The sequence below is a fragment of the Centrocercus urophasianus genome, unplaced genomic scaffold (genome assembly GCF_019232065.1).
Source record: "Centrocercus urophasianus isolate 14NV4802_14NV808 unplaced genomic scaffold, USGS_Curo_1.0 seq_30, whole genome shotgun sequence".
Taxonomy (NCBI): domain Eukaryota; kingdom Metazoa; phylum Chordata; class Aves; order Galliformes; family Phasianidae; genus Centrocercus; species Centrocercus urophasianus.
Window position 1 is genome coordinate 3,049,985 of NW_024884867.1, and position 25,586 is coordinate 3,075,570.

Consider the following 25,586-nt stretch of genomic DNA (forward strand, 5'->3'; position numbering starts at 1 on the left):
TAATGACACGCAGATGAGACCCATCCCACAGCAGCGTCCTAGCTTATGAAGCAGAGCAGCACCACGTGATAGGTAGCACTGGGGGCTTTGGTGCACAGGTGCCATGTTTAAACTACTTTTTTTTTTTTTTTTCCCTTCAGTCCCTTTCAGTTCTTATAATCCCTCAACTTGGGAGCATCTGCTCTAATTCAACAGGACCAAAAAAAAAAAAAAGAAGAAGAAATCACCCAGATATTCTTAATTTTTGCTGCAGTGTATTGCTGTAATTAAACACACAGATCTCTGGCACAGTGCTGCATTGATGTGATGTATCATGGCTGATATCCATCAGATATCAGCTGGAGAGCTGAGGAAGGTCTCCAAGACTGTTCCAGGAGTTAGGTCACAAAACAGCCGAGGAAAGGGGCGGTGGGGAAGCCGCTGTGGGCAGAATAAGAAAATCCAAGTCTTGGCACAAGCTCCTTAGCAATGATGCAACATGATTTCCTTACATGCTTCCGTGGATCTGTTTGCTCCCCAGCCATCTGCTCACTGCAGCACACACCTTGTCACATGCTGGACAGGGAGAGGGGTCAGCAGCCTAAAGCAGGTGGTTTAGCACAGGGAGGATTAAATGGTTCTGACTGAACTGCATGCCTGTGCTCCAGCAGAAATTTTAAGCAGCACCATTTTAGACACTTCTCAGCACAGCAAGAAGTCAGTAGATGTAATATTGCTACCACAGGCTTGTGCACAAAGAAATCCAGCTGCAGCAGCAGGAGTGAAGTATTTGCTGGGAGCCAAATACCATGATCTCCTGTCACTGATCACATTATTCTTGCTTTCTGGCAGCAAGAGGAAGGGAGATTAAATCATTTAGAGGCAGTGATGCTAGGATAGGTCCCAGTTTAGAATCCTGCTGTAGTAGCGTAAAAAGTGGGCAGCAGATCTGCCTGCACTCTAATGCAGGATAAGCCACGTGTTCCTGCAAAGCAACCCTCACCCTCCTTTGAAGGCAAAGCAATTAAAGAATGGCTGCTTTGATTTCCAGTTGAAATCTAAGCACACTCAGGATTGCAGAAGGAAGCCACTCCCAACAACTCAGTAACTTATCAGGGAGATTTGGAAGGTAAAGAGCAACCACTGACACACCAGTTCAGTTGTGCTTTATTTGGGGTAATTTAACGGGCCCTCTGTTACCTGTTTAGGGCCACAAAGTACATAAACGTGGTACAAAATGCTCTCATCCATCCTGATGCTTAAAAAACACCAAAACTGACATCATTTCCCACCTCACTTCTATAACCCAAATGGGGCCCATGGACATTTCCCACTCCATCTCTGAACCACAGCACTGAGGTTCAAAGGAAGATATTGGTGAAGGAGGGGAGTCCAGAACTGTCCTTGCTCTGCTAACATTGCCAAGGATGCCTTTAGCCACCAGGAGAAAACATCTTAATACCAGACAGAGAGGACAGGCTGTAATTCTCACAGCCCCTATTATCACAGCATTCCCAATCTCAGCCCTTGTGCCATGCCTACAAAACCCCACACCTGAGCAGCTTACAGCTCAGCTGCATGGAGACCCAGGCTGTGTGCCTCCCCTGGCCCCACGTCCCCCTGGCACCTGCTGCCCACCAAGCACCTGAGTCCAGGATGCTTTTTCTGCATCAGGGCAGTTGTCAGAAAGCAGCAACCTCAGTGCCAGCAGCCACACTGGGAATGATACCTCTGAGCAGCAGCTCGGACTGCAAGGGAAAAAAGGGCTTTTGATTCAATGAAGCATGACCTACATTTGAAAAAACTTTGGCTATGGGTACAAATCTAGGAGTATGTGCGTGCCAAATTTGGGGCCCACAGCCAAGTACAGAGCCTTTATCCTTTTCAGTGGGCTCCCATTCACATGGAGTTACAGAAAGAGGCTCTTTCCAGTCACTGGAACTGATAATGCATTCTCCTGCATGTCTATGATTTGGCACGTATACTTTATACACCATCCCACAGCATGTGCTGCATTCACTCTGTTTTTTGAGCTAAGTTTGCTGCCTGCATTTTCTCAATATATTTTTCCACCAAGCCTAACTCCTTGTAAGACTTAAAGTACCAGAACGCCTGTGTGTTTGCCAAAACCTGTTATTTTAAGAAATTCTTGCAAAAACTTCATAAAAACAAGACTGTGGGAGGACAAGACTCCAAGGAGAGATCCATATTCTTGTTTCTGGACTCTCACGTTGCCCAGTGTCTCTGGCAATAGCAATACCTATGCAAGGTCTTCAGAGGAGACCAGGCTGACACGTGCACAGGATCTGCCCATTCTCAGAAATGCACTCAGCTTTCGAGCTGAGTTACAGGTGCTATTCAGAAACTCTATCCTGGACTTGGAACAGACCTGCTTTAATTTAGCAGCTCTGGCTCGTGCTATAAATCACTATACATATTGCTATCGAGGTGCTCTGAAGGTCAAGGCCCTGCCCTGAGGATCCTTATAGTGCTTACATCTGTGGCACTGCACAAAAAGGTACACAAGCCCTTCAGTGCTGGAGCATCTGCTGCACTGAGTCATAGGCTGAGCCACATTAGTGGAGACAGAGCAAAGTGGAGCAGAGAAGCGTGCATATACTCACTGCACACAGACCCACACTTTGTGCATGACTGTATTCTACTTAAGCAGATCTGGCTGCTCAGATGCTATTAGTAACACACAGTAATTATCTTTTGTCAGTGATCACCAAGAGCAAGGTCTGCCTCGTGTTAGAAGTCTGCTCCAGAGGCCTCATGTTCTAAAGAGCCAGCAAAGGACAGCAATTCAGGAATAGCCGAAGGCAGCAAGAAGTATTGCTGAGTTACATGATATCTCCCAAAGCTTTTTGCCTGCACAAATCCAGCATGATTTTGTCATGTTTAGAGTGACAAATTAAATACTAGTTGACCAGGATATATAATATAATAATATATATATTATATATTATTATATAATTTATATAATATATAAATTATTTAATATAATAATTTAATATAAATAATTTAATATTTATATATTATATATAATATATATATATATTATTTTTTTTTAAGTGAGATGCTACCTGTCAGCTCCAGAACTATCTTCAACAAAACACATTGGGATGGTTTTACTTAAGCACCGTAGTTGTGATGTGCTGCCACATGGGGTTGTTTTGGTTTTTGGAGGCTTTCTGACAAGTCTGTCCGTTTGTGTGTCCCTCACCTTTCATTTGTGATTGAGAGGTGCTGTTGGCGATTAAAACAGACTCATAGAATGGCTTGGGTTGGAAAGGACCTCAAGGATCACCAAGCTCCAACCCCCCTGCTACAGGCAGGGCCACCAACCTCCGTATCTAATACTAGACCAGGCTGCCCAGGGCCCTATCTAACATCTCCTTGTGAAGGGAAGGCTTTGATGAACTAATAATTTTATGGAAGTAATAGCCTGAAGCTGGGGCTTCCATGCTAGCTAATATTAACAGTTTATATACAGTTTTTCAGCTCTCCTTATTTTTCTACAGAAAGTAACTACAAGTTCTACTGTATCAACTACAATAAGCATTCTGCAGAGAGCATCTTCTATCTTGCCTTTGTCAAACCAAACAAGAGAAAAGATTTCTTTAACTCTCCTTCCTCTGGGGTTTGAGATAAACTGCTCAGGATGTCACATTTGGTGCTATTCTTGAGATATAGGTTAATACAAGTTACTGGGAGATGTTTCATTAGCTGCCACGTCTAACTCCCAGGTCAACATATCCAAGTTTAAATACATATCTGTTTTAGAAAGTTTTCTCCCTTGTCTCAAAGCTTCCTCATAGAAATGAAAAGGTTTTAAGCCAACTCCTAGAATTTAGCTCCAATATTTGCTTTGGCACCCGCTGGTTGCTCAAGTACAGGCACAGACTTTGCTGTTTCCATGCAATCGTCTTTGTGAGTGCAGGTCTGAGCATCAGGTCTAAATACATTGGAAGGCTTTTAGTTTGTATGTTACCACTAAATCCCAGAAGAATGTATCCTAAGCTTAAGAGAGTGCATAGGTGAAGATTTTAAAAGCATGTGAGCATTCCTTCCCTGGTGCCAGCTGCTAACTTGCCATCACGTATGAAATATCCTCAGCAGAACACAGTTCATTTTCTTCACAATAAAGGAAGAGTGCTTAAAGCCATTGTAAGAGACTGCAAGGAGCTCAGTTATCATGCCTTGCTCCTAGGCACACAATTGATTTTTGAACACCTCCAGTCTGAAGCCTTAGACTAAAACAATTTCATTAAAATAAATTAAATTCAGGAATGGAGATTTGCTGTCATAGGAGCATTGAATGGCCCGAGTTGAAAAGGACCACAATGATCATCTAGTTTCAATACCCTCCCACTTCATGCATAGTCCTGGCTTCTTCTTGCTGCAAGGAAGGACAACAAAGCCTCTCAAGAGCAGCAGTGTATGACACACCAATCTTTGCCTCCACCATCATAAGCATCTGTTTTTTTCTTTCCAGATGGCTTTAATGACTGTTATATATTCGTTTTTCCAGCTTATCAACTAATCAGGCGTGCCATATTTCATTAGGCTACCACCTGACCCATGCTTACTGCTCACAAGAAGTTTACAGAAAGAAATATTTTCCATCGTTTGAGTTGAGGAGTCAAACTGAGCTCGAGAACTGTGAATTAAAACCCCCACATTAGAAATAGCATGGCCAAAATGCACTATCATGAAAAAAATATGGCTTTTGCAAGGGAAAAATAACTTACGGAAAGAAAGCGTTAGAAATTACCAAGCAGAACAGACAACTGAATTTACTGATGTAAAACACAGACCGTTCCACTTTCAAACATTACCAATTCTCTTTGTTAGATCAAGGCAAGACTTTGGAACCAGACCTGGGGAAGTGGGGGTGCTTCTGCTAACCCGAAGGTCCCAAACACTGCTGTAATAGTGAACCTGAGCTATGCTCCACTGAAACCAGCCTGATGGTTCCTCCTGGTTCTAATGTGGAATCACTGACTTGATGGAAGCTATAAGCCTCCCTGCTTCCAGCTGCAAGCGCATAACTAAACTGCAGAGCAAAAGATGTTTGATTCAGTGCCACGTGCATCATCAGCACAGAGCTGGAATAGCTGCTGGTGTTCCTTCTCGACACCCAGGAGCTGAGCTGCCATTAACAAGCCCTGAAACCAGCTTTCCATCCTGAGCCCAGTGACAGGCATCAGCCCTGGGAGCCACTGTGCAGGGCCACCTCATCTCCCACAGCATTTGCATACGGAGAACAAGAGCCACTTCTTGCACTACTTAGCATCGCGTGTCCTCCAGGCACACTTTGTCCTCTGAGTTATCTCCAGCACTAATTCATTGCAGCACTGAAAGCAGCGGGCTCCAGCAGTCCCTCCCACAGGAAGCTGGCTGACTCATTTTTCCACACACTCTATTTTTCTCTCCATAAGAGCCAAGCGCTCAGGTCAAGAATAAACCACAAAAAAAAAGGGAGGCTTGTGTTTAAGCACCTTCTAAAACGTGCATACAACAGGCACCCACTTGTGAAGCTATTTCTCCCAAACAATGAATCTAGAGTTATTACACCCAGCCTGAGATACCCCCATATGGCACTCAGCTTTTGCTGTGAGCAGCAGTTCCTAATCCTGTAAGATGATTTAGCCTAAGATAATGGCTGTTGGCTTCAGCCAGCCAGTTGTCTGTGTTCTCACAGACAAACAAGATGAATGCCACCATTTGACACTCACTCCACTGAGCTCTTTGCCAAAACTGTTCAGATGTTTACCTTGCAAACTAGTTCTCTAAATCAGCCAGCTTTTTAGGGAAGGAAAAGAGAACCGCATTGCCAGGAAACCCTCAATTACCCACTCTTCCATGCTTTGCTTGTGATTCAGCAAGAGCTTACTCCCCTATTAGAAGGATTTTTCAAGGACCCTTAGAAAGGAAAAAAAAAAAAAGCACATTATTGTATTACCTGGATGTTAACAGCAGCTATTTCCAGCAACATTTCCAACTCTTCAGCTACATAAAACACAGGAAGCAACCAAAACCAGCCAGTGCAGTCAGTTTTCCCCTTCAAAAGGGGCTTCAGGTTGAGAACTGAGCATCTAACACTCTATCAGCAACTTCTTATCTCCTAGAGGAAACACAAACCCTACCCCTCACACAAAAACAGGCCAGCTACTTCCATAGGCCAGCTCCCCTATTGGCCCTTGTGGCTCAGGTGTGAGACATCTGGGCTGGTGCTGCATTAACCTTTTGCTACCCACCAGAACCCCTTGTGTCTCTGCAGTGTGCTAAGAGGTAACCACTCTCAATCTTGTCATTTTTAATTTTAAAACTCAGGTTTTCAAAGCCAAGCGTTTCCTGTTTGTCCCACAGAAGGGAAAAACTGAAGAGTAAAAGACAGATTTGCAGCAAAGAGTTTTCACTTTCATGCAAGCTATAAAGTATCTCATTCCCAAAATACCATGACTGTGTGACAAGTGCAGATTTTAACATGAGATGCCTCCTCTGTTTCATAAAGTAGGTTTAATGCTATGGCTAAGAGACAATTCCCATCAGTAACCTCTCCTGAGCTTGTTGCTTGGAAAAGAGCAATTCCAAGTCTTCTTGCTTACCAAGCTCCTGACTTTGGCAATTAAGAATCCTCATCCTTTAGATCTTTCATTCCTTTTTTTATTTTATTTTTATTGACAGATGAATTTTGTGCTTAAAAGATGCTTATTTGTTTCCTCTTTTGTGCATCTGCTGTTAGCATAGGATGCCATGATCACTCTGGCTGTCCTGCACCCTACAACGCCAGTCTGTACAGTTGATGAGCCATCAGTGGAGGTCAGGCAGCATGCTGCATCAAACCCTTCTGTCTGAGTAGATATGGATTTATTGGCTCTTCAGAATAAGAAGGAATAACAAGAGGAGCCCTTGTTGCAGATAGCTGGATGTGAAAGTACATGATGCAAAGGTACCAAATGCCAGGTACAGAGTAGTTTGCCTGAGTTGCACTGAAAAAAGAAGGCAATAGTGAGAAACTGCTCTGTATTCTGCTGAGAGCTTCACAAAAATGTATGATTTCATGTCAGGAGCCAATGGGGACTCTGCTGGCTGGATGCTGTGTGTCTCTACTACAGCCACCTCATAGGTCTCACTTAAATGGAAGAGCTGCAGGTGGGAAGCAAGGTCACTGGGGAGTGAGCTGAGGGCTGAGACGGGTCCTGAACAGAAAGAAATCTGTGCTAGGAGGTAAATTTACCTGCAGTAGCTCAGCAGGTGTGTTCTTACTAGTGGGATGTGCCCTGTGCTTTATGGAGTGCTAACAGTACCACAGTGGGAGCAGGGAGTCCCTTGAATTCAGTGATGAGCAAATTAATGCAAGGTGTAATGCTCTCTGGGGTTTATGAATTTAGCACTAATTAGTGCTTCTCTTATCTATTTTAGGCAAGTAAATCTTCAGTATCCCCTGTTAAATTAGAATCATCTTGTTTGTAGAAGCAAATCATGTGGCAGCATTGATTTCTTTACCCAGTTACAGTCTGCTCTGTCTTTGCATTCTCTTTTCCTTCCTGACATGACTTATAACCAGATATTCTGTATAAAGTTAGATTTATGGAGCAAATATTCTCCCCAGAGAAGGTTTTCTTTGAATGAAACTGACCAGCGAGGCGTTCATTTCTCACAGCCAATCCCAAATGTTACAGAGCCCCTCTTGACAGGAGTGACCCACCGTATTTACATTTATTTTCAGAGAGTCGCTGAGGTTGGAAAAGACCTCTCAGATCCCCCAGCCCAAACCCAGCCTGCCCCACCATGCCCACTGCCCACGTCCCTCAGTGCCACATCTCCATGGCTCTGGAACAGCTCCAGGATGGTGACCCACTGCCCCTTGGGCAGCTGGTGTAGCCTTTATTGTGTAGGAAAGCACTGATGGGGAAGAGAAAGCACTACAGCTTGTATAGTAAGAGTAGAGCCAGCCTGGCTGAGACAGAGGAACATCTTTTCAGTTCAACAGACATGAGAGCCATGGCTTATTTGAGCAGTGAATGGAAAATGTAGATAGAAGGTTACATCCCCTCATGACACTGATGTCTGAAATAATCAATAGTGAGCTCGTGGGTTAAAACAAACATGCACAACATGCAAATGCTGACAACAGTGTGATAACCCATGCAGAAACCATATGAAAACACATCGTAAAACCTGCAGAATATTGGATGCTGTCAAGGTGGCTTCCTATGTGCTATGCAAATTAACGTGAAAATCTCGACTTTCTAATCAATTAGAAGGGATAATTTGGCAGCAGTATTAATAACCTCAGAAACAAATGTAGCGTGAAAGTCTGCAGCACTATAGGGAGGGTTGTGTGACCTCAGCTCAGCTCTGCAGACTTTGCCTTGTCTATGAAAACTCAAAAAGTGATACACATGCATCAGCCATTTCACTGCCTAGAAGAAGCAGATGAGGATTTTTCCTCATTCTCCTGTGTAAGGAAAGACATGATGGGCTCATTCCTGTTTATTTCTGTCAAACTGTTACTCAAGGATAGTATTTTGCACTGTATGAGGCTAAAGAATTATTTTTACTTTTCTCTGCTGTGCCAGATAGAGTGCAAATGGTGTAGGCTGAGGCAACAACACTGTCTGCATTAACTAGCAGTAGGGGAGTCCTTTCTTCCTTCAGAGGGCTGCAGCTGCAGGAATAAGATGTGTGAGTGTGTAAGCTAAGCAGCAAGTAAATAAATTCCAGATGATGATGTAGAGGTGGTTAATACAAACCTTGCAGTCCTGCAAGCACTGTAGAACTGGAAAAGACCTTTGAGGTCAATTCATTTCCCTTCTGTCATAGGCAGGCCTCTGAAAGACTCTGGGTGATGAAGTGATCCAGCTCCACTGCAAAATTCATTTTTGCTACCATTCCTCTTACCGTAATTGTGCAAGAAGAGGAATCTTACTGCAGCTCCTTGGAAACTTAGAAATCTTCCAATTCCCAGCCTCAATATGCTCTTACCCAGTTTATTCACATCAGCTGTTCTGCCAAAATTCTGCTTCTGCTTTAATAGCACTTCCTTCTGTGTGCTTATCCACAATGTATTTATAGGGAGCCCTCTCTCATGGCATGAGATGAAACAAGCCATCCTCTTTAAGTCTCCTTCCATATAACAGATTTGCCATATTCTGGATCACCCTTGCAGCCCTTTCCTTCACCTTCTCCAGTCTGAGCACAGGAACCAGAACCAGAACCAGCAGCTACAGGCTGTCTTACCAGAGGTTTTACGATGCCATTAACATTCCCTTCTTTCTCACTGCTATGCTGTGTGCTCATACTGTCTGCACCTAGAATTGTTCAGGCATATAGATGGCATTTTGCAATTAACCGTTGGGTGCTGGCATGCCATCTCATCTCGTACCACTTGTGCTCGTTGAGAGTGTGGTCAGCATCTCACAGGCAAAGTCCTTCAGTGCTTCTCATCTGGTGCTTTCTCATCCTTGATAGCCCCCGCGGAGTATTTCAGCACAAAGATGTTCCAGCAGCCTCTACAAATGCAAAGTGAATCATTCACAGAAAGCACAACTCATCCATCTCCTTTAGTGTCACCAATTAATAGCGGCTCGGGATGCCTTGAGATCTATAGCTGCTTAAAGGAAGAAAAACAGCCAACCCCTTCCTACAGTGCTGTGCTGACATTGTGTTTTGTGTGCTCTGCCTATGCAAGGGAACTTTATTAAATAAACAAATGAGGGGGAGTGTGCAATGGCCTTTGGTGTGAGACTTCAAAGAAAGCAAGAAGACCGCTTATGTTTATCCAAGATGGGAAGGGAACTAAAAACTAAAACCAACTGGTAGGTAAATGATTTCTTACTATTGAAAAACATTTGTCATTCTGGAAGCCAATGTCTCTTGCTTCTGATTTGGATTATGTGACTCCATGCTGCAGAAATTCGGGGACCATCCTTAGAAGGGGCAGTGTTGCTTTGATGAGCAGCTCAGGCTGGATCTGTGTGCTCCTTCCTCAGGTTGGCAGTTCTTGAAGCAAAATCGTTGCACCCTTTGGTGGAGCTGCTGCCTTGAGCTCTCCAGCAGCCAAGCACCCCTGGTCAAATCCTGACAGACACCAGAATGCACTCCCAAACAGCTGCTGACACTGATAGGGGTTTTCTCTTCTTGTCCCCATCCCTCCCACCCATCTTGCTTCCTTGGCTGAGGCATAGGGGCTGCTGATGGCATTTCCCATTGAGCATGCTGGGTCTTGAAGGGGATTAATTCACTTCCAGTTAATCTGCCAGGGGAGAAGTCTGTGCCTAAGCGTAATGGAGGCTAATTAAACAGAAAACCATCCATTTGTGCTATCACATTAGGGATTTATCATAAAAACCTTATGTTCTCTTACAAACCTAAACAAGTGTGCTCACCATGTGAAAAACAGCAATAAAACTGTCCACAGGGTTGTAAAGTTCTAAGCCGTCGTTTATACAGCCTGTCTGCATCCTGTGGGTAAGGAATGGCCTTTCTGCTGTCCTCAAAGCACCCTGCATAACGAGGGCATCCCTCCTTCAAAATGGGAAAGAGGGCCAAGCCCAGAGCTGACAGTCTTTTGGAGCAGATGCTTCTCTGTCTGGCCCTGATGGGAACCAGGGATCAGAAGCAGAGGACACTTGTTGTTTCAGATCTGCACTGAAGATGTTTGGAGGTTTACAAAGCATAAATATAATGGAGGAGATATGGACATTGGGTCCCCCAGTGCCTGGTCTCTTCCTTAGTCCCAGCTGGGTGTGTTCAGGAAAACTAAATTCCGTATGGGTGATGGGAGACGTTGGACGATGGATGCTGTTTTGCAGCAAGAGAAACTTACGACCTGTGTCCTCCAAGGGAAAGTTTACCCAAGGGAAAATTAGTGTGGTCTATCTAAATGGCTGCTCTCCTTCATTCCTGTCCAGAAAGAGATTTTCCCTGGTTCAAACTCGACTAACTTCAGAGTTTCTAACAAAACCAGAGCTTGTGCAGAAGTCATATGAGGGCAGGTCTGCAGACCTTCTGCTGCGCGGGAGGCAATCTGTGCTTTCCAGCCATGGGACAACCCCCCATGGTAATGCAGCTGGTGTCTCCCTGCAGGCATCCGAGGTGGAGCGGCAGCTCTCCCTGCAGGTCCACACTCTCCGGGAGGACTTTCGGGAGAAGAACTCCTCCAGCAGTCAACACATCGTGCGGCTCGAGAGCCTCCAGGCTGAGGTGAGTCACCTGTGCTTGGCCTTGCTCCTTCAGACAGCGTTCAGGGCTGCTGTAATCCATAGGGCAAACCCCTCTGTGCTGGGTGAACAAAACCAGCTGCTTGGGGTGAGCGAGGAGAAGGTTGGTAGCTGTGCTGGCCAGGTTGGCAAAGGACAACGTCAAGCACTGCCTCAGCCACAAGCAAAATGAATGGATGGGAAGGATCTTCCAGGACCTTCACCATGGAGCTGAATCACATCAGGCTTCTGTCTGTACAGCTTAACCTCTAAGGCCATGGTGGGAAGATCTGTAAGGTTTGGGTCCTTTTTGCTGTTTCCCATGCTTGCAAAGAAAGCAGCAATCTTCCCCTACCTCTGAGCCAGTCATGCATGGAAGTAGAATGATACATTAGCAGGATGTATAGCATTTTTTACTTCCCTTCCCTGATGAGAATCACTGGAACTAGTGGGGTAGAAGGTGTCCAACCCTACCACCCTGCCACTTTGCTTCTTTTTAAGCTATCTGGAAGAGCTTTTCCTAAAATCTCTCAATTTCTTCTTTCCTGCTCCCACCTGCTCCCTGCTGGTCCCTCGCCTTCTCTTCCCCTCCCCTTGGTGTGGAGCAGCAGGTCCTTGAAGTAAGTATGGAGGCTTGGAGGGCGCTTGCCTACACGTGCACCCAATCACCATGCATGCATGTCGTTATGTATGCCTCACCTCGACTTCTTCCCATCTCTTGCTTTCCAGATCTGTCTTCCCTATTTGCATGGCTCGGGGCCCACGATGGAGTCAGAATCACAGGGGTTGGAAGGGCCCCTTGGGGATTATTTGGTACAGAGCGTTGGCTTTCTCTTACATGGTCATTCACAGCGTGTTCATCACTGGTTTGGATATCAAATGCTCTCAGTACAATCTCTGTATTATACCTCTTATTTTCCTTGTACCCCTTTTCTCCAACCCACACAAATCATGACAGTGGTGGGAAGAGACAGCTCAGAAACAATTACTCACCTACAGGCAGCTTTCTAATACCTACAGCAGCCTTTACCCTGCAGAAACAGCAAGATGTGCTTTGCTAATAGTCCTTCGTGCAGCCAAACATTTCCAGCAACATGGAAAACAACAAAAGACAGGAGCCCATAGAGGCCAAGAGAACAGTAGGATATGCCGAATTTGTCTGTCATCCATGTTGAAAGGAGTTGAAAAGAGACCATAGGGCATATTTAGGGTTGTAGTGGAGTGGAGAACAGCATACACAGTTTTCAAAGGTCCCATGTGCACAAATCTGGAAAAAAGGTTCCTTTTTCTTGGTTAAACAAAAAGTGACCTTGGCTGGTGCTGATTCATCCTGTGCACCGTTCCCAGCTAAGTGAATCACAGAGGTTTTGCTTGGCACGTTGTCCCTCCTCACCTAAAATCACCGCCCTTGACAATTAAAAGAAATGAACCAATTTTAAAGGCATCCCATCTCTGGGAAATTAAAAATAAGCATGGCACAGAAAGGAGCCTTCATGAATAAAAAGAAAGAAAAATCCCCAGTGAGAACCTGGTGAATGTACAACAATTTAGAAAAGCATACAGGCAGTGCATTACACAGCCCCGCAGGGAGCAGGAGCTCAGGGGCTCTCCTCCCTGTGCTCTCCAGCATCCATGCAGCAGAAAATCCCACCATCTGCTCAGGCAGGGATGGACCTGGAGCAGTAGCTAGTTTCATTCTTGCAAGTTGTAGGGTAGAAGGGGTAGCAGTTGTTCTCTTGCACACAGGTGCTGAATACATACACGTATATTTCGGGGGGTTTTTTCTGCTTCTTTTCTCTCATGGGGATGTGGTTTCCCCCATCTGCGCTTCTTGCAAAGTATGGGGTTCAAGCCAGCTCTCAACCCTCTGCAGATCAAAATGCTGACGGACAGAAAGCGAGAGCTGGAGCATCGCCTTAGTGCCATGATGGAGGAGAACGACCTGCTTCAGGGAACGGTGGAGGAGCTGCAGGACCGAGTCCTCATCTTGGAGAGACAAAGCCATGACAAGGACCTGCAGGTGAGAAGGCAGCAATGGGAGAGGGAAGAGGACAGGAGGTGGGAAATGGGCCAAGGATGTGGTTTGGGGTAAAATCAACCAGAAAGATAACAAGGAACTGGGAGAATGGAAGAACTGAGCATCTTTAAGTTGCACCGGGGAGGTTCAGGTTAAATATTAGGAAAAAAAAGAGTGGTGATGCAGTGGCACAGGCTGCTGAGGGAGTGATGGGGTCACCATGCCTGGAAGTGTTCCAGAACTGTGGGATGTGGTTATTGGGCATGGTGGGGTGGGCCGGGGTTGGACTCGGAGATCTTAGAGATGTTTTCCAACTGTAATGATTCCATGATTCTCTGAGGGAATAAAATGCAAGGATCTGTTCTCCGTGGAGATGGAAAAAAAGATGGAGCATCTTGATACAAAGACCAATTTGAGGAGAGCCGAGCAAAGGAACAGGAGGGAAGGCTGGGAGAAGAAGGGAAATGTAAAAGGAAGCAGAAAACACTGACTGTAATGTTTTAATAGCAGCATTGGCTCCAGAAGGGGGTCATTTACTCTAGCCTGGAGGATGGTGAAGCTCTCATAGCTTGGGTGGTTTCCCAGCAAGCTCCATCTCACCAAACATCGCTCCCTGGAGAAAAGCTGGCATGGCTGTAGCTTTGGGCATCTTCATAGAGAGCACAATTGTACCTCACTTTACTTTTACTTCACATCTGACAACCTCTTGCACCCCCAGCTCTTCAGAACAGTCAGAATCTTTTTTTCCCCTTTCTTTAGAGGCAAAAAAAGCTACCAATGTGTCAGACAGTAGCACCCTCCCCAGCACGTTCAGCTCTGCTGCTCACACAACACCTGGCTGTGTCCCAGCCCCGTGCACAGCTCCTGCCCAGGCAGAGCACAGCTCAGTGCCTATGAAATCACACAGTTGGGTGACCATGGATAAGCCCCAAAACAAATCAGTGCCAGTGCTGTGTCTTGTGTGTTTCAAACACTCCATTAACTCAGGTTGCAAAGCAGTGAATTAGGGAGTTTGACATCAGAGTTTTGTGGCAGAATGTTTATAGTTATAAGGAGACGTCTTTCAAGGTGTGTTTATATTGCTTTTCTTTTTTTGGTTCAGTTTCTGTTGTGTTAGCTTTAGTAAGCTTTTTTCAGCCAAGTCTCAGCTTCTTCACAGCATTCCTCATTTTAGCACAGATTAACCTGCTGATTTCATCTTCCAGTGTCTAATAACATTTGGAGATTACTTAGCTCCAATAAACAGTAACATCAGCCAAGAGTGTTTTCCTTCTGGTTGGAAACCCTCTTTCATGCCAGCTCTTCCTCCCTTTCAGGTCCTTCATGAATCAGGAGATTCATCCAGTCCATATCACCTCCACTAACACTGTTTCCTCTGCTTGTTTAATTTTCTTTGGAAGCTGCACCAAAGCCAGATGGAGCTCCAGGAGGTGCGGCTGTCCTACCGGCAGCTGCAGGGGAAGGTAGAAGAGCTCAGCGAGGAGAGAAGTCTCCAAAATTTCAACACAACCAGCACGTCCCTGCTGTCTGAGATAGAGCAGAGCATGGAGGCAGAGGAGCTGGAACAAGAACGAGAACAGGTATTTGCCCTCCTGCCCCTGACAATGCCCACGGACCTCACTAGCCCCAGAAAGAAATGTGAAACGTTGGATCTGGGCTTGAAGCTGAGCCCACAGCCAGAAATTTATAGAATCACAGAATTATACAATGGCCTGGGTTGGAAAGGACCACAATGATCATCTAGTTTCAACCCCCCTGCTCCATGCAGGGTCACTAACCAGCAGACCAGGCTGCCCAGCCTGGCCTTGAATGCCTCCAGGAATGGGGCACCCACAGCCTCTTTGGGCAACCTGTTCCAGTGTGTCACCACCCCACCTCTGTTAGGGTTGTGGTCCCAACTCTAGGAGTAAATTTCAAAGCCAATATAGCAAACCAGGTGAATATTTGTGAGCTTTAGCAATCACACGCCTCGTTGCAGTGGAGGTGGAGGACCTCTGCAGCCTTGACACCCAAAGCTTACCTGGGGCTCTCTCGTTCCAGCTGAGGCTGCAGCTCTGGGAGGCATATTGCCAAGTGCGGTATCTCTGCTCCCATCTCAGAGGAAATGACAGCGCAGACTCCGCCGTTTCCACGGACTCCTCCATGGATGAGTCTTCAGAAACCTCATCAGCCAAAGATGTCCCGGCCGGCAGCCTACGGGCAGCTCTCAGCGAGCTGAAAAGACTGATACAAAACGTGCTGGATGGGGCAGACTCCACGGTGAGTTGGCAGCACTGTTATTGCCTGTGTCTCCTTGCCCAAGATGTCACAGGCTCTCACTTGACCCTGAAGTCCCTTGTCTCTGAGAAAGCCTGTGGGGAAGAGCTGTCTTGGCGCACTGCCTGCTCTCTGTCAAAACATCATAGAGTCATGAATGCCCTGGGTTCAAAAGGCCCGCAGTGCTCATCAGTTCCAACCCCCTGCTGTGTGCAGGTCGCCAACCAGCAGCCCAGGCTGCCCAGAGCCACATCCAGCCTGGCCTTGAATGCCTGTAGGGATGGGGCATCCACAGCCTCCTTGGGCAGCCTGTTCCAGTGCCTCACCACCCTCTGAGTGAAAAACTTCCTCCTATAACCTATTATCTACCTAAAACTATCCAACCTAAACCTCCCCTGTCTCAGTTTAAGACCATTCCCCTTTGTCCTATCACTATCCTCCCTCACATCAGCCAAGAGCCAAACCAGCACATGGGATTTCAGCCCCATGGAGTTCAAGGTTACATGTTTGAGCAACTCTTGTCAATTTGGGAGTCATTCTGGGAAATGAATGAAAGGAAATTTAAGAGTTGCAGCAGGTTTGAGTTCCAACAGAAATACTGCAGATGGTTGCGTGCATCCCAGTTCAGTTATTTCTGTTACAATTTGTCTTTGTAGCAATAGCGTAGTGAAACCTTGTAACCCCATACAGCTAGGTTTTGGCTCTACAGCTCGGGCTGCATACAGATGTTTTGGTGAGACCAAACCAGGCATGAATCCATCACCATGTGAGGCTTTTGCTGGTATGCAGTGGTGTTAAGGCGTACACCTTCGGCACTGTGAGGGGATGGCATCCATAGGAGCATAGAATTACAAGAAAACACCTGGATTTTTGCAAAGTATCAAAAATGAGGACTATTTTCATCACCTGCAAGCATTGCTAGCATGACTTATTTGAGAGGCCATGCTGATGCAGGCAGTGCAGACCTTGCAAATGCAGAGTCACGTGCAAGGTGTCACCCTCCTCATTTCAGTAACTGTAGCAGCTGGTAGGAAGCTGAACATGGAGGTGAAGTGGTATTTGCCAAAGAAAAAACAGAGTCCTGGAACAGGTTTGCAAACACAGAATGCAGTCCCACATGGGGTCATTAGGTCTCAGTGAATGTGGTTTATGCTGAGCTAAGAGCACTGCCCTTCAAATTCGTGCAACTGCCCTTTGAAAAAGAAAAAGCAAACAATAAAAACCTGATCAAGAGATTTCTCTCCTGCTGCCAGAGCTCTCGGCGGAGCGACGATGACTCCTTAGAGGAACAGATCAGGAGAACAAGTGAGGACTCGAGAGCCCTGAGGGAGTTAATGGAGGGAGAACGGGGGAAACTGAGGCAAAGTCTGGAGGAGCTGCAGAGGCTGCACAGCCAGGTTAGTAATGCCCACACTTAGCAGATGGCCTTTTAACACAGCGTTCATCCCCAAGGCACACATTCTGTAGAAGAGATCACCATGGTGAGTAGCCCAGAAGGATCTGGGTGAGCACCAGCTGCAGTTGGATAAGGAAATCTGTATTAAACCCAGTGCAGAGGCTTCATGCACGTTTGGATCAGAGCTTCTGCACTTTGCAGGTGTCCAGGTGCCCTTCCCAGACATCATCCCAAGTAACCAAATGTCCTTTTGAACTTTTTACCCAATCTGCTTTAGCAGCCAGCCTGTCTCACTTAAACTTTTCTCAGCAGAAGATCCCAGAATATAGGGTTGCTTGATATGGGGTGCTGGAAGCCATAGGCATCCATTCTGACCCATCTTGCACTAAGTCCTGTTTTTCTATTTTATAATTTGCTTTTACCTGAGTATAGATGCATCTGCTGAACAGACAAACCAGCACTGCTGTGTTGCACGTGGCACAAGGCTCACACCCCTCCAGCACTTCCCACTGCAGCATCGTGACACGTGCTAACTGCACACCCAGGGAGCCCTAATCATGGCCAAGCTGGCACCATGCCATACCCCTGAACCAACAAGGTTAATGCTAAATCAAACACAACAGCAGCAAACGATCCAATCCCAAACCCAGAGCGTTGAATCAGACCGCATCTATCCACACTGAAGCTGGCAAAGGCATCATTTTAAGGTCATGTTCCAAAGGCAGCAAGCAGAGACACCCAAAGACAGCCTTGGCAAAGCCTGTCTTCTATGGGACAAGGCTCCACATGCCACAGGAGATGTGGAGGCTGTGGTAGAAGCAGCCTTTGGCACAGCTGCTCATGCAATACAATTGCATTGGAGCAGGGAGTGGGGTTACCACCCTTGGCTGCTTTTGCCCTTTCACCGCATCCTTTTGGAAAAAGGAAAACACAACCCTGTCCAAAAAGTCACCACAACTGATGGACACACAGGGCTGTGGGAGCTGTCAGCCCTCCATGTGAAGATTCCTTTGAGGATTCAAGGGAGGTGGGTCAGGTGCTGGAAGGGTTTCCAGGTGGTAGAGGAGCATAACAGAGCGAGCGTGTGCCACAGACAAAGAAACGTGTATGAAATACTGTGAATCCGTGCATGATTTCACAGCCTATTACCTCGCTCCACACAGGACCAAACCAATAGATCATTTCCCAGACTATTTAAGACTCGGCACGCATTTTGAAGTCTAATTAAAAATGTAAGACGTGCCAGTAACACCTTCTGTGGTGCGAAAGGGACCTTTCACATCCTTTGTCTTCAGTTTCGCACCGCTTCAGAAGACGCAATGATGTAACTGTTCCCTCTCCTGAAAAAAAAAACAACAGGAAAAACAATCTCTCTTGCTGCTAGATTTGCAGCTTCTACAGGCAGGGCACCTCAGTCTCCAGGTTGCCCCCTGGCTTGTTTTCCACCCTCCCTTGCCCTGTGCTCATCCTGGCTGTTCCACTCTCCCCTGTGAGCTCAGGTCACACTGCTGAGCGTGGAGATGACGACGCTGAAGGAGGAGCGGGACCGGCTGAGGGGAGCTGCAGAAGACAAGGAGACGAGCGAACGGCTCCTGCAGGCCATCCGGGATCGGGACGAGGCCATCGCCAAGTGAGTGGGGACACAGCCTGAGCCAGGCTGCGTTAGGGGTACAGGAGCACCTGCCTCCAGGGTGGCCGGTCTCAGCCCTGCTGGTGATGGGAAGCGCTGGAGGAGCTTTAATAGTTCCTAGGAGCTACCCTATGGCAGGACTAGGGGGCTTTGGGGGATGCTGTGAGCCCTGATTTTGCCATCCGTGGTGCTGGTGTGTGGCACACGACGAACTTAGGGAAGCAAATGGAATCCCTAACTCTGTCCTGTCTTTTTCTTCTTTTGCACTTCCACATACACAGAATGGCCCAGGTTGGAAGGGACTTCAAGGATCATGAATCTCCAACCCCCCTGCCACATGCAGGGCCACCAACCTCCCCACTTAATACCATGCCAGGCTGCCCAGGGCCCCACCCAGGCCTTGAACACCTCCATCCACAACCTCTCTGGGCAGCTGTTCCAGAACCTCACCACTCTCATAGTAAAGAACTTCCCCCTGACATCCAACCTAAATCTTTCCTCCCTCAACTTAAAACTGTTTCCCCTTGTCCTGCTGTTATCTATCCTTTCAAAGAGTGAAATGAAAGTTGACTCCCCTCCTGTTTATAAGCTTCCTTAACACACAAGACTTGCTTCCCTGCCCATCTCTATTGCAGCCTTGCCTGGACCTCATCCCTAAAGCATTCCTCTGCTCACTCTCTATCCTTTCCTGTTCCTGGGTCTTTTTCCAATTCTCTTTTCCTCTGGTCGGGATTCTCCCACTGTTTTGAATCTTTATTTTTCCTCATCTTCCTCCTCCCAGCCCTCTGCCATTTTGCTGCCCTGTACCCCATACCTCCTCCTTTGGCTCTGCACCCTGCAACCCTGCAGAACAGTGCTGCCCTGAGTTCTTTTCCCCAAGAAGAATGGGCAGAATAATTCACCCCCCATCCTCTAGGTAGAAAGGATAGGCCTGATAATCTCCTCCAAAATGAGCTGGCCAGAACACCACCAGTGTATCTCCTTACAGACACACCTAATACTCAGGTGCTTGCAAGAATACGAAGTGAAAGCATAGCAGCTCTGAGGATGCAGGGAGCTAAATCTCCATGCTGAGACCTTTTGTCTTTTTTTTAAGTGAACTTCTCACCCATGCTGCTCTTGCCCAGGTATCCAGCTTCCAAATTCCCACTGCTGTCCTCTGTTACACCTCCATCTGTTGGCATAAAGCAGGAGTGTCCCAGCTGCACAGAGACGTTGTTCTGACATTTCCTGTGCTTGTGGGCTGCTGGTTCTTGCTGTGGCTATGGCAACGTGCAATAAATCCCACTGTAATATCCAAGCAACAGTGGGGAGCTTCAGAGGAAAAGGCTATTTCAGGTTCTCAGACCCACAGCCAGGAGCAGAAGGGTACAGCTTCTCCACAGTGGTTAATGACCCTATAAAGCCCAGAGGAAGGGGACGTGACAAGTGTGCATGGATGAGTGGTGGGTGATTAACGAGCAGTAGCTGCAAGTGAAAGGAGACAGCACAGAGATGCTAGGAATGAAAGTGTCATCTTGCAGACAGAGGGGATGCTGCATAGCAGCAAGCTGCCCAGCAGGCATGCAGTGCTCAGCCCACCTGCACCTCAAGGGTTAAGTCACGGCTGTTGAAGTGTTCCCCTCCCCACCAAAAAAAAAGCCCAACTCAATGCTGCACAAAAATAAAACCACCGCCTGAAGCAGACATCTGGCGTGGAACATTTTTAGCTTGAAGCTGAAGTTTGGCAAACATGGGAAGCAATAGGAAAAGAGGATTCTAGAATAGGAAGCGTTTGGCGATCGCTACCTGGAATATAAACACAGATTCCCAAATTGCTCTTCTGCAGGGGAGCGTGAGGGAGCTGCTAGGAAGTGATGAATGAGAGACAGTTAATAAGATGCAATTATTCCTCCCCAAAATATTTTCAAAGACAAATCGTTCCCAGCAAGTCACATTACAGTTTCCCCATCACACAGCAATTAATTGATAACTTCAGGTTTGTGGCCAGGCAGCCTGCACCTACCTGTATGCTTCCCAGCACAGCAAGCATTTCCCAGCTCAGACAGCTTAGGGAATTGCTCCTTCCCAGGAGATAACTCCTTCCTGCTTCCCTGTAGCAGCTGGAGCATCCCACCACCAGGGTTTAGCCATGGGCTCACCTGCCCTCAGAATGCCTGGGATGACATCAGAGTGGCATTCCTGAGTGGCACAGCTCCATGGAATCCGAGAGCTTTCTTTAAAGCTTATTATTTAATCCAAATAATTAATTTGATTTTTTAAGGAATGATAAACTGTTAAAATATATGCTATGATAAATTCCTTCCTTCAGTTCTTTGCTCAGCCCAGGCCCCATCTCTAGAAAATGAAAGCAGGGTTGTACTTTTTGCAGGGTTATTTTTTCATATTGCTGGGCAGAAAAGGGGTCTTTGTTTTTTTGAGCATTCCATTTCATTTCCCATACATTAGTAAACAGAAGAAATGCAAAAATAATGTGTATAGAGATTCTAACTCATTTTAGTCCTCCATTTTTAATGGCAGATCCTGCACATCGTTCAGATGTACAATATTATTTTGTAGAGCAGCACATCTGAATGTTTTCTCCTATTTTTCATGATGTTACCTAAAATCTGCTTATTTTATAAGGTAAGAATTTCTGCAGTTCTGGCCCACTCTTCTGGGCCAGGTAAATAGACCAGAAAACAATGGAGAAATGCTGAGGATTTAGGGACTTGCCAATTAAATAGAATCATATTCCATAGAATGATTTGAGTTGGAAGGGACCTTTAAAGGGCAACTGGTCCAACTCCCTGCAGTGCACAGGGACACCCACAGCTCCATCACTGCTCACAGCCCCATTCCCTGACCATGGGTGTCTGCAGGAATGGGGCACCAGCACCTCTCTGAGCAACCTGTGCAGTGCCTCACTGCCCTCAGTGTAAGGAACTTCTTCCCTATATCCAGTCTAAATCTTTCCTTTCCGTTTGAAACCATTTCCCCTTGTCCTATCACACAGACCCTGCTAAAGATTCCATCCCCTTTTTTGATTAAAATAAATAAATCATTGACTTCCGAGGGGTATGTTGAACATTTCCTTAAAATAATAATAATAATAATGAAGTGAAAAGTCCCATTTCTTGCTCTTCCCCCAGGAAGAACGCTGTGGAGGTGGAGCTGGCCAAGTGCAAGATCGACATGATGTCCCTCAACAGCCAGTTGCTGGATGCCATCCAGCAGAAGGTGAACCTCTCGCAGCAGCTGGAGGCCTGGCAGGTGAGCAGTTCCCCACTGCCACAGGGCAGGGTCTGAGGGCATACAGAGCACACAGCAGAGGAACCCACCTGGGTGTCCGTGTGGGGGATGCCCTCAGCATCGAGATATGCAGATGCAGCACATCTGTTCCTGTAGCCAAGCAGGAGGTGGGAGGTGGGGATGTTGTGGTCACTGGTCCACTGCGTAGCACTGTTGTCAATGCAGAAGATGTGGCACGATGGAAAAGCTAAAATCAGAGCTCTCAACCAAGGTAAAGTAAACAAATAAATGAATAATCGGATCCCAAACCCACAGCAGGTGAGGGCAGATGCCCCAGAGATGTCCTTCTTAGGGTCAGTGGGACGGACCCGTGCCAAGCAGAGAGCTTTGATGGCAGACAAAAGATGGCAGACTCAGAGCCCTCTGAGAAACCGGCGCTGAGGGAGCATGGCTAATAGAAAATGAGCAGATACAAGAGAAAAGGTCCGGGTCAGTACAGGAAATTGGTGCAGACCCTGCAAGACCCCGACTCTACTACCCCCCAACCTGACCGGTAGAAACCTCTCCCATACAACCTCACTCCTGTTTCAACTCCACCGTGTTTTCGTTTCTTTTTTCTTCTTCTCTTTCTCCTGCTTACAGTTTGCTTCCTCAGGGCTTTTTACTATCTGGCTCCTTTGGTTTCTGATCTAGTGGCCTTTCTCAGTTCCTGTACCAACAGCTTTAGTCGTACACCCCTCCTGCCTTTGAGGTGAGATCCCTGCACCCACTGAACACCCACCATCACCTCGCCTGCTCCATTCACTGCTGTCTCCACCTGCATCCACTTCTGTCCTCACCACCATCTGGCAAGAAACCAGTGGGGGTTCCTCATCACTCCTCAGGGCCCCGCATCCCCCAGCACCAGGGGCAGAACCCGCAGCGAGGCTTTGCCCCCAGGTCATCATGGGGAAAGCCAAGCTGAGGTCCGCATGTCTTTAATGCTGTGCGCTCAGCTTGTCTAGCATCAGGAAAATTCCTGAGGGGCAGGCTGGGATTTTACTTCTCAGCTTCGTTATCTAGCAAGTGATATGCAGCACTCTGCAAGTTTGAATGAGTGGTGTAAATTCAGCTGCTTACTAGTACCTCCTAACCTGTATATGTGTATGTATATCATATACACACGCTCCAGCTTTCCTGGAGCACTGCGTTCAGATGTGGAGTCCGCAGTACAGGAAAGATATGGACCTGTTGTAGGTCACAAAAAGGCTCCAAGGCTCCAACATCTCCCTGTTAGGACAGGCTGAGAGCTGGGGCTGTGCAGCCTGGAGAGGAGAAGGCTCTGGGGAGAGCTGAGAGCAGCCTTTGGTATCTAAAGGGGTCTATAAGGAAAAAGGGGACAGACTGTTTAGCAGGATCTGTTCTGATGGGACAAGAGGAAATGGTTTCAAACAAAAAGAAGATGGCAGATTCAGATTGGATATAAGGAAGAAGCTGTTTACAATGGGGTGGCAAGGCACTGCACAGGGCCCCAGAGAGGTGGTGGTGCCCCATCCCTGCAGCACCCACAGTCAGGGGATGGGGCTGTGAGCCCTCATGGAGCTGTGGGTGTCCCTGGGCACTGCAGGGAGTTGGACTAAATGGCCTTTAAAGGTTCCCTTTCAACTCAAACAATTCTATGATGATTCTATATAAAATCATACCCATCTCTCATTATGTGATTAACCAAAGGTGAATCTGCCATGCTCCATCTCATGTGATAGTAGAGTTGCTTTCCGAATCCAACTGTTATAAATTTCTGCATGGCAGTTTCACCTCTGGAAACCATTAACGTTGATGTTTACCTTAACCTCTTCAACTCTCCCTCTGCCTCTTCCCTTTCCAGTCCAAAGCTTCCTCTGTCTACTTAGCTCTGCACCCTTGTGCTTTCTTGAGACACCCCAAATACTAAATTCATGGCCATCAATCCTTTTCCCTCCTGGAAGTGGCATTTTCCCATGTTTTTTTCTTTCCTCTGAGCCCCACTTGTGGGTCCCAGGGTTGGCAGAGAGGACACTGCTTTCCCCAAACTGCCAAATAGCCCATCTGCGAGCAGCACCAAGTCTGATGTCTAAATCCAGGTGGGAAACTGAGATTGGAACAGTAAAGGAAGGAAGGGAAGTGATAAAGAGAGGCATATACCAGTTCAACACCAGTCGTGTTGCAGCTTCCCAGATGGAGAAGCATCTATCTGCTCAAAAAAAAGAAACCCAAAAAACAAGCAGCAAAAAATAAGTTTCCTTGTGTCACAGTGATTTCAGCTCCTTGGTGATCCTACAACAAGGATGCCAAGTAGCCCTTGGCTATGGGTGCTAGCACACAATGCCCTGAGCAGCCCCATCTTCCATGCTGTCCCAAGGAGACACAGGGCTGGGAGGTCACCTGAGCCCACTAGGGCCACAGGCAATGGCCTCTGGTGGCCATCCAGGTCACCCAGACTCCACCTGAGGGTTTCTCCCAGCAGAGGCTGTGTACCATCACTGCTAGGTCCATAACATCAGCAACTGCTGAGACTCTTCCAACCTTCCCAACTGGTAGGGTCCACGGGTACCCCAAAAAACACAGTTGAGCCCTGCCTTGCGTGCAGAGCCCCCAGAATGGCACTTCTCATCCTGCAGTCTGCCCAGATAACTTTGTTCTCACCAGCCAGCACTGTCTGTCCTAATCAGGGACCAAAACATTGGAGAATAAGTGACTTCTCCCGTGGGACTAATCTGCATACATGGATTTTCACTAATCTCCAGCTTAAATACACAATTATAGCAGAAATAATGTATCTGAAAGTTTAAGATTTTGTCAAATTGCAGTCAGGTTTTCAAGGAGCACATCAGTACGTGTCATTAGCAGCAGTACAGCTGACTGATTGTTTTGTGTGGAGCAACTTCACTCTGCTGCAAACATGGATTAAACCACAGCATCTCCAGTGCTTCAAAAAACAAACAAAAAACTGGAGTGCAGTTGTTGGTGCCAAGCTGTCAGTCAGAGAGCTCCCATCACTCTGCCAGCACCACTGGAAAGAAGCAGGGGCTAAGGGATGAGCACCGAAGTGACAAGAACCACATGGGGTTTTTGTGGGCCTGTGCCTGACCCCGGCCCCTCTGCTCTGGGGAGCACCTTCCCCCAGGAGGGCCCTTCAGTGGGGCTGCACAGACAGCTCTGCCATTCCCTGGTTTGCAAGTCTGCTCAAGCAATTCATCCCCTAAGCAATGCGAGTTGCCTTCTCACTCACTAGAAAACCTCACAGTGGGAACTGGGGCTGAGCCTGCTGCTGGGCAGGGAGCTGGGGCTGTCCCCACGCTTGTCATCATCCCTTCTCCATCTCATTGCGGCACGTTTCACACCCACATCCCCACACAAGCTCCCCACAAGCATCAGCTGCCTCTAACGCCCATCTCCTCTCCCTCTGCTGCAGGATGACATGCACAGGGTCATTGACCAGCAGCTGATGGACAAACACCCGAAGGAATGGAGCCAGCTTGCTTATTCCTTCTCCAGTGGCTACGTCGCAAAGCAGAGTGCCAGACCCTCCCCTGTGCTCCGGCCAGAGCCGCAGGGGGATGAGCCCAGTGGGGCAGAAGGGCACCGTCTCTTTTCCTTTTTCAAGAAAAATTAACTTGAAAAAGAGAAACCTCTCCAACCATTCTTGCTTCAAGATGGGGAGGGGGCAGCTGCCCAGCTTGCTGATGGACCCAACGCTGATCCACCGGGAATAAGAAGGGGCAAAGGAGTTAACCTTGAGACTCTGCACTATTAACGCCGCACCTGGTCTGAACCAAATGTTTACATAAATTGGAAATTTGCAAATTGACATTGTGCTACAGATGGAAAGCAACTTTTCTTATTCTT

The 25,586-nt window shown here is 47.1% G+C and overlaps 1 protein-coding gene across 1 annotated transcript in view; it reads left to right on the forward strand.

Annotated features, from left to right (window-relative positions):
• The window catches only part of BICDL1 (BICD family like cargo adaptor 1), a gene marked incomplete at its 5' end in the record, with an annotated part of 40,740 nt that extends 15,387 nt beyond the window's left edge, over positions 1-25,353 (forward strand). The window contains 9 exons of the mRNA XM_042829074.1: positions 11,080-11,196; positions 11,801-11,812; positions 13,066-13,212; positions 14,610-14,789; positions 15,250-15,468; positions 16,719-16,862; positions 18,361-18,491; positions 21,623-21,743; positions 25,153-25,353. Coding sequence (XP_042685008.1) covers positions 11,080-11,196; positions 11,801-11,812; positions 13,066-13,212; positions 14,610-14,789; positions 15,250-15,468; positions 16,719-16,862; positions 18,361-18,491; positions 21,623-21,743; positions 25,153-25,353 — 1,272 coding nt within the window. The remainder of the gene's footprint in view (positions 1-11,079; positions 11,197-11,800; positions 11,813-13,065; positions 13,213-14,609; positions 14,790-15,249; positions 15,469-16,718; positions 16,863-18,360; positions 18,492-21,622; positions 21,744-25,152) is intronic.
• Between the last annotated feature and the right edge of the window lie 233 nt (positions 25,354-25,586).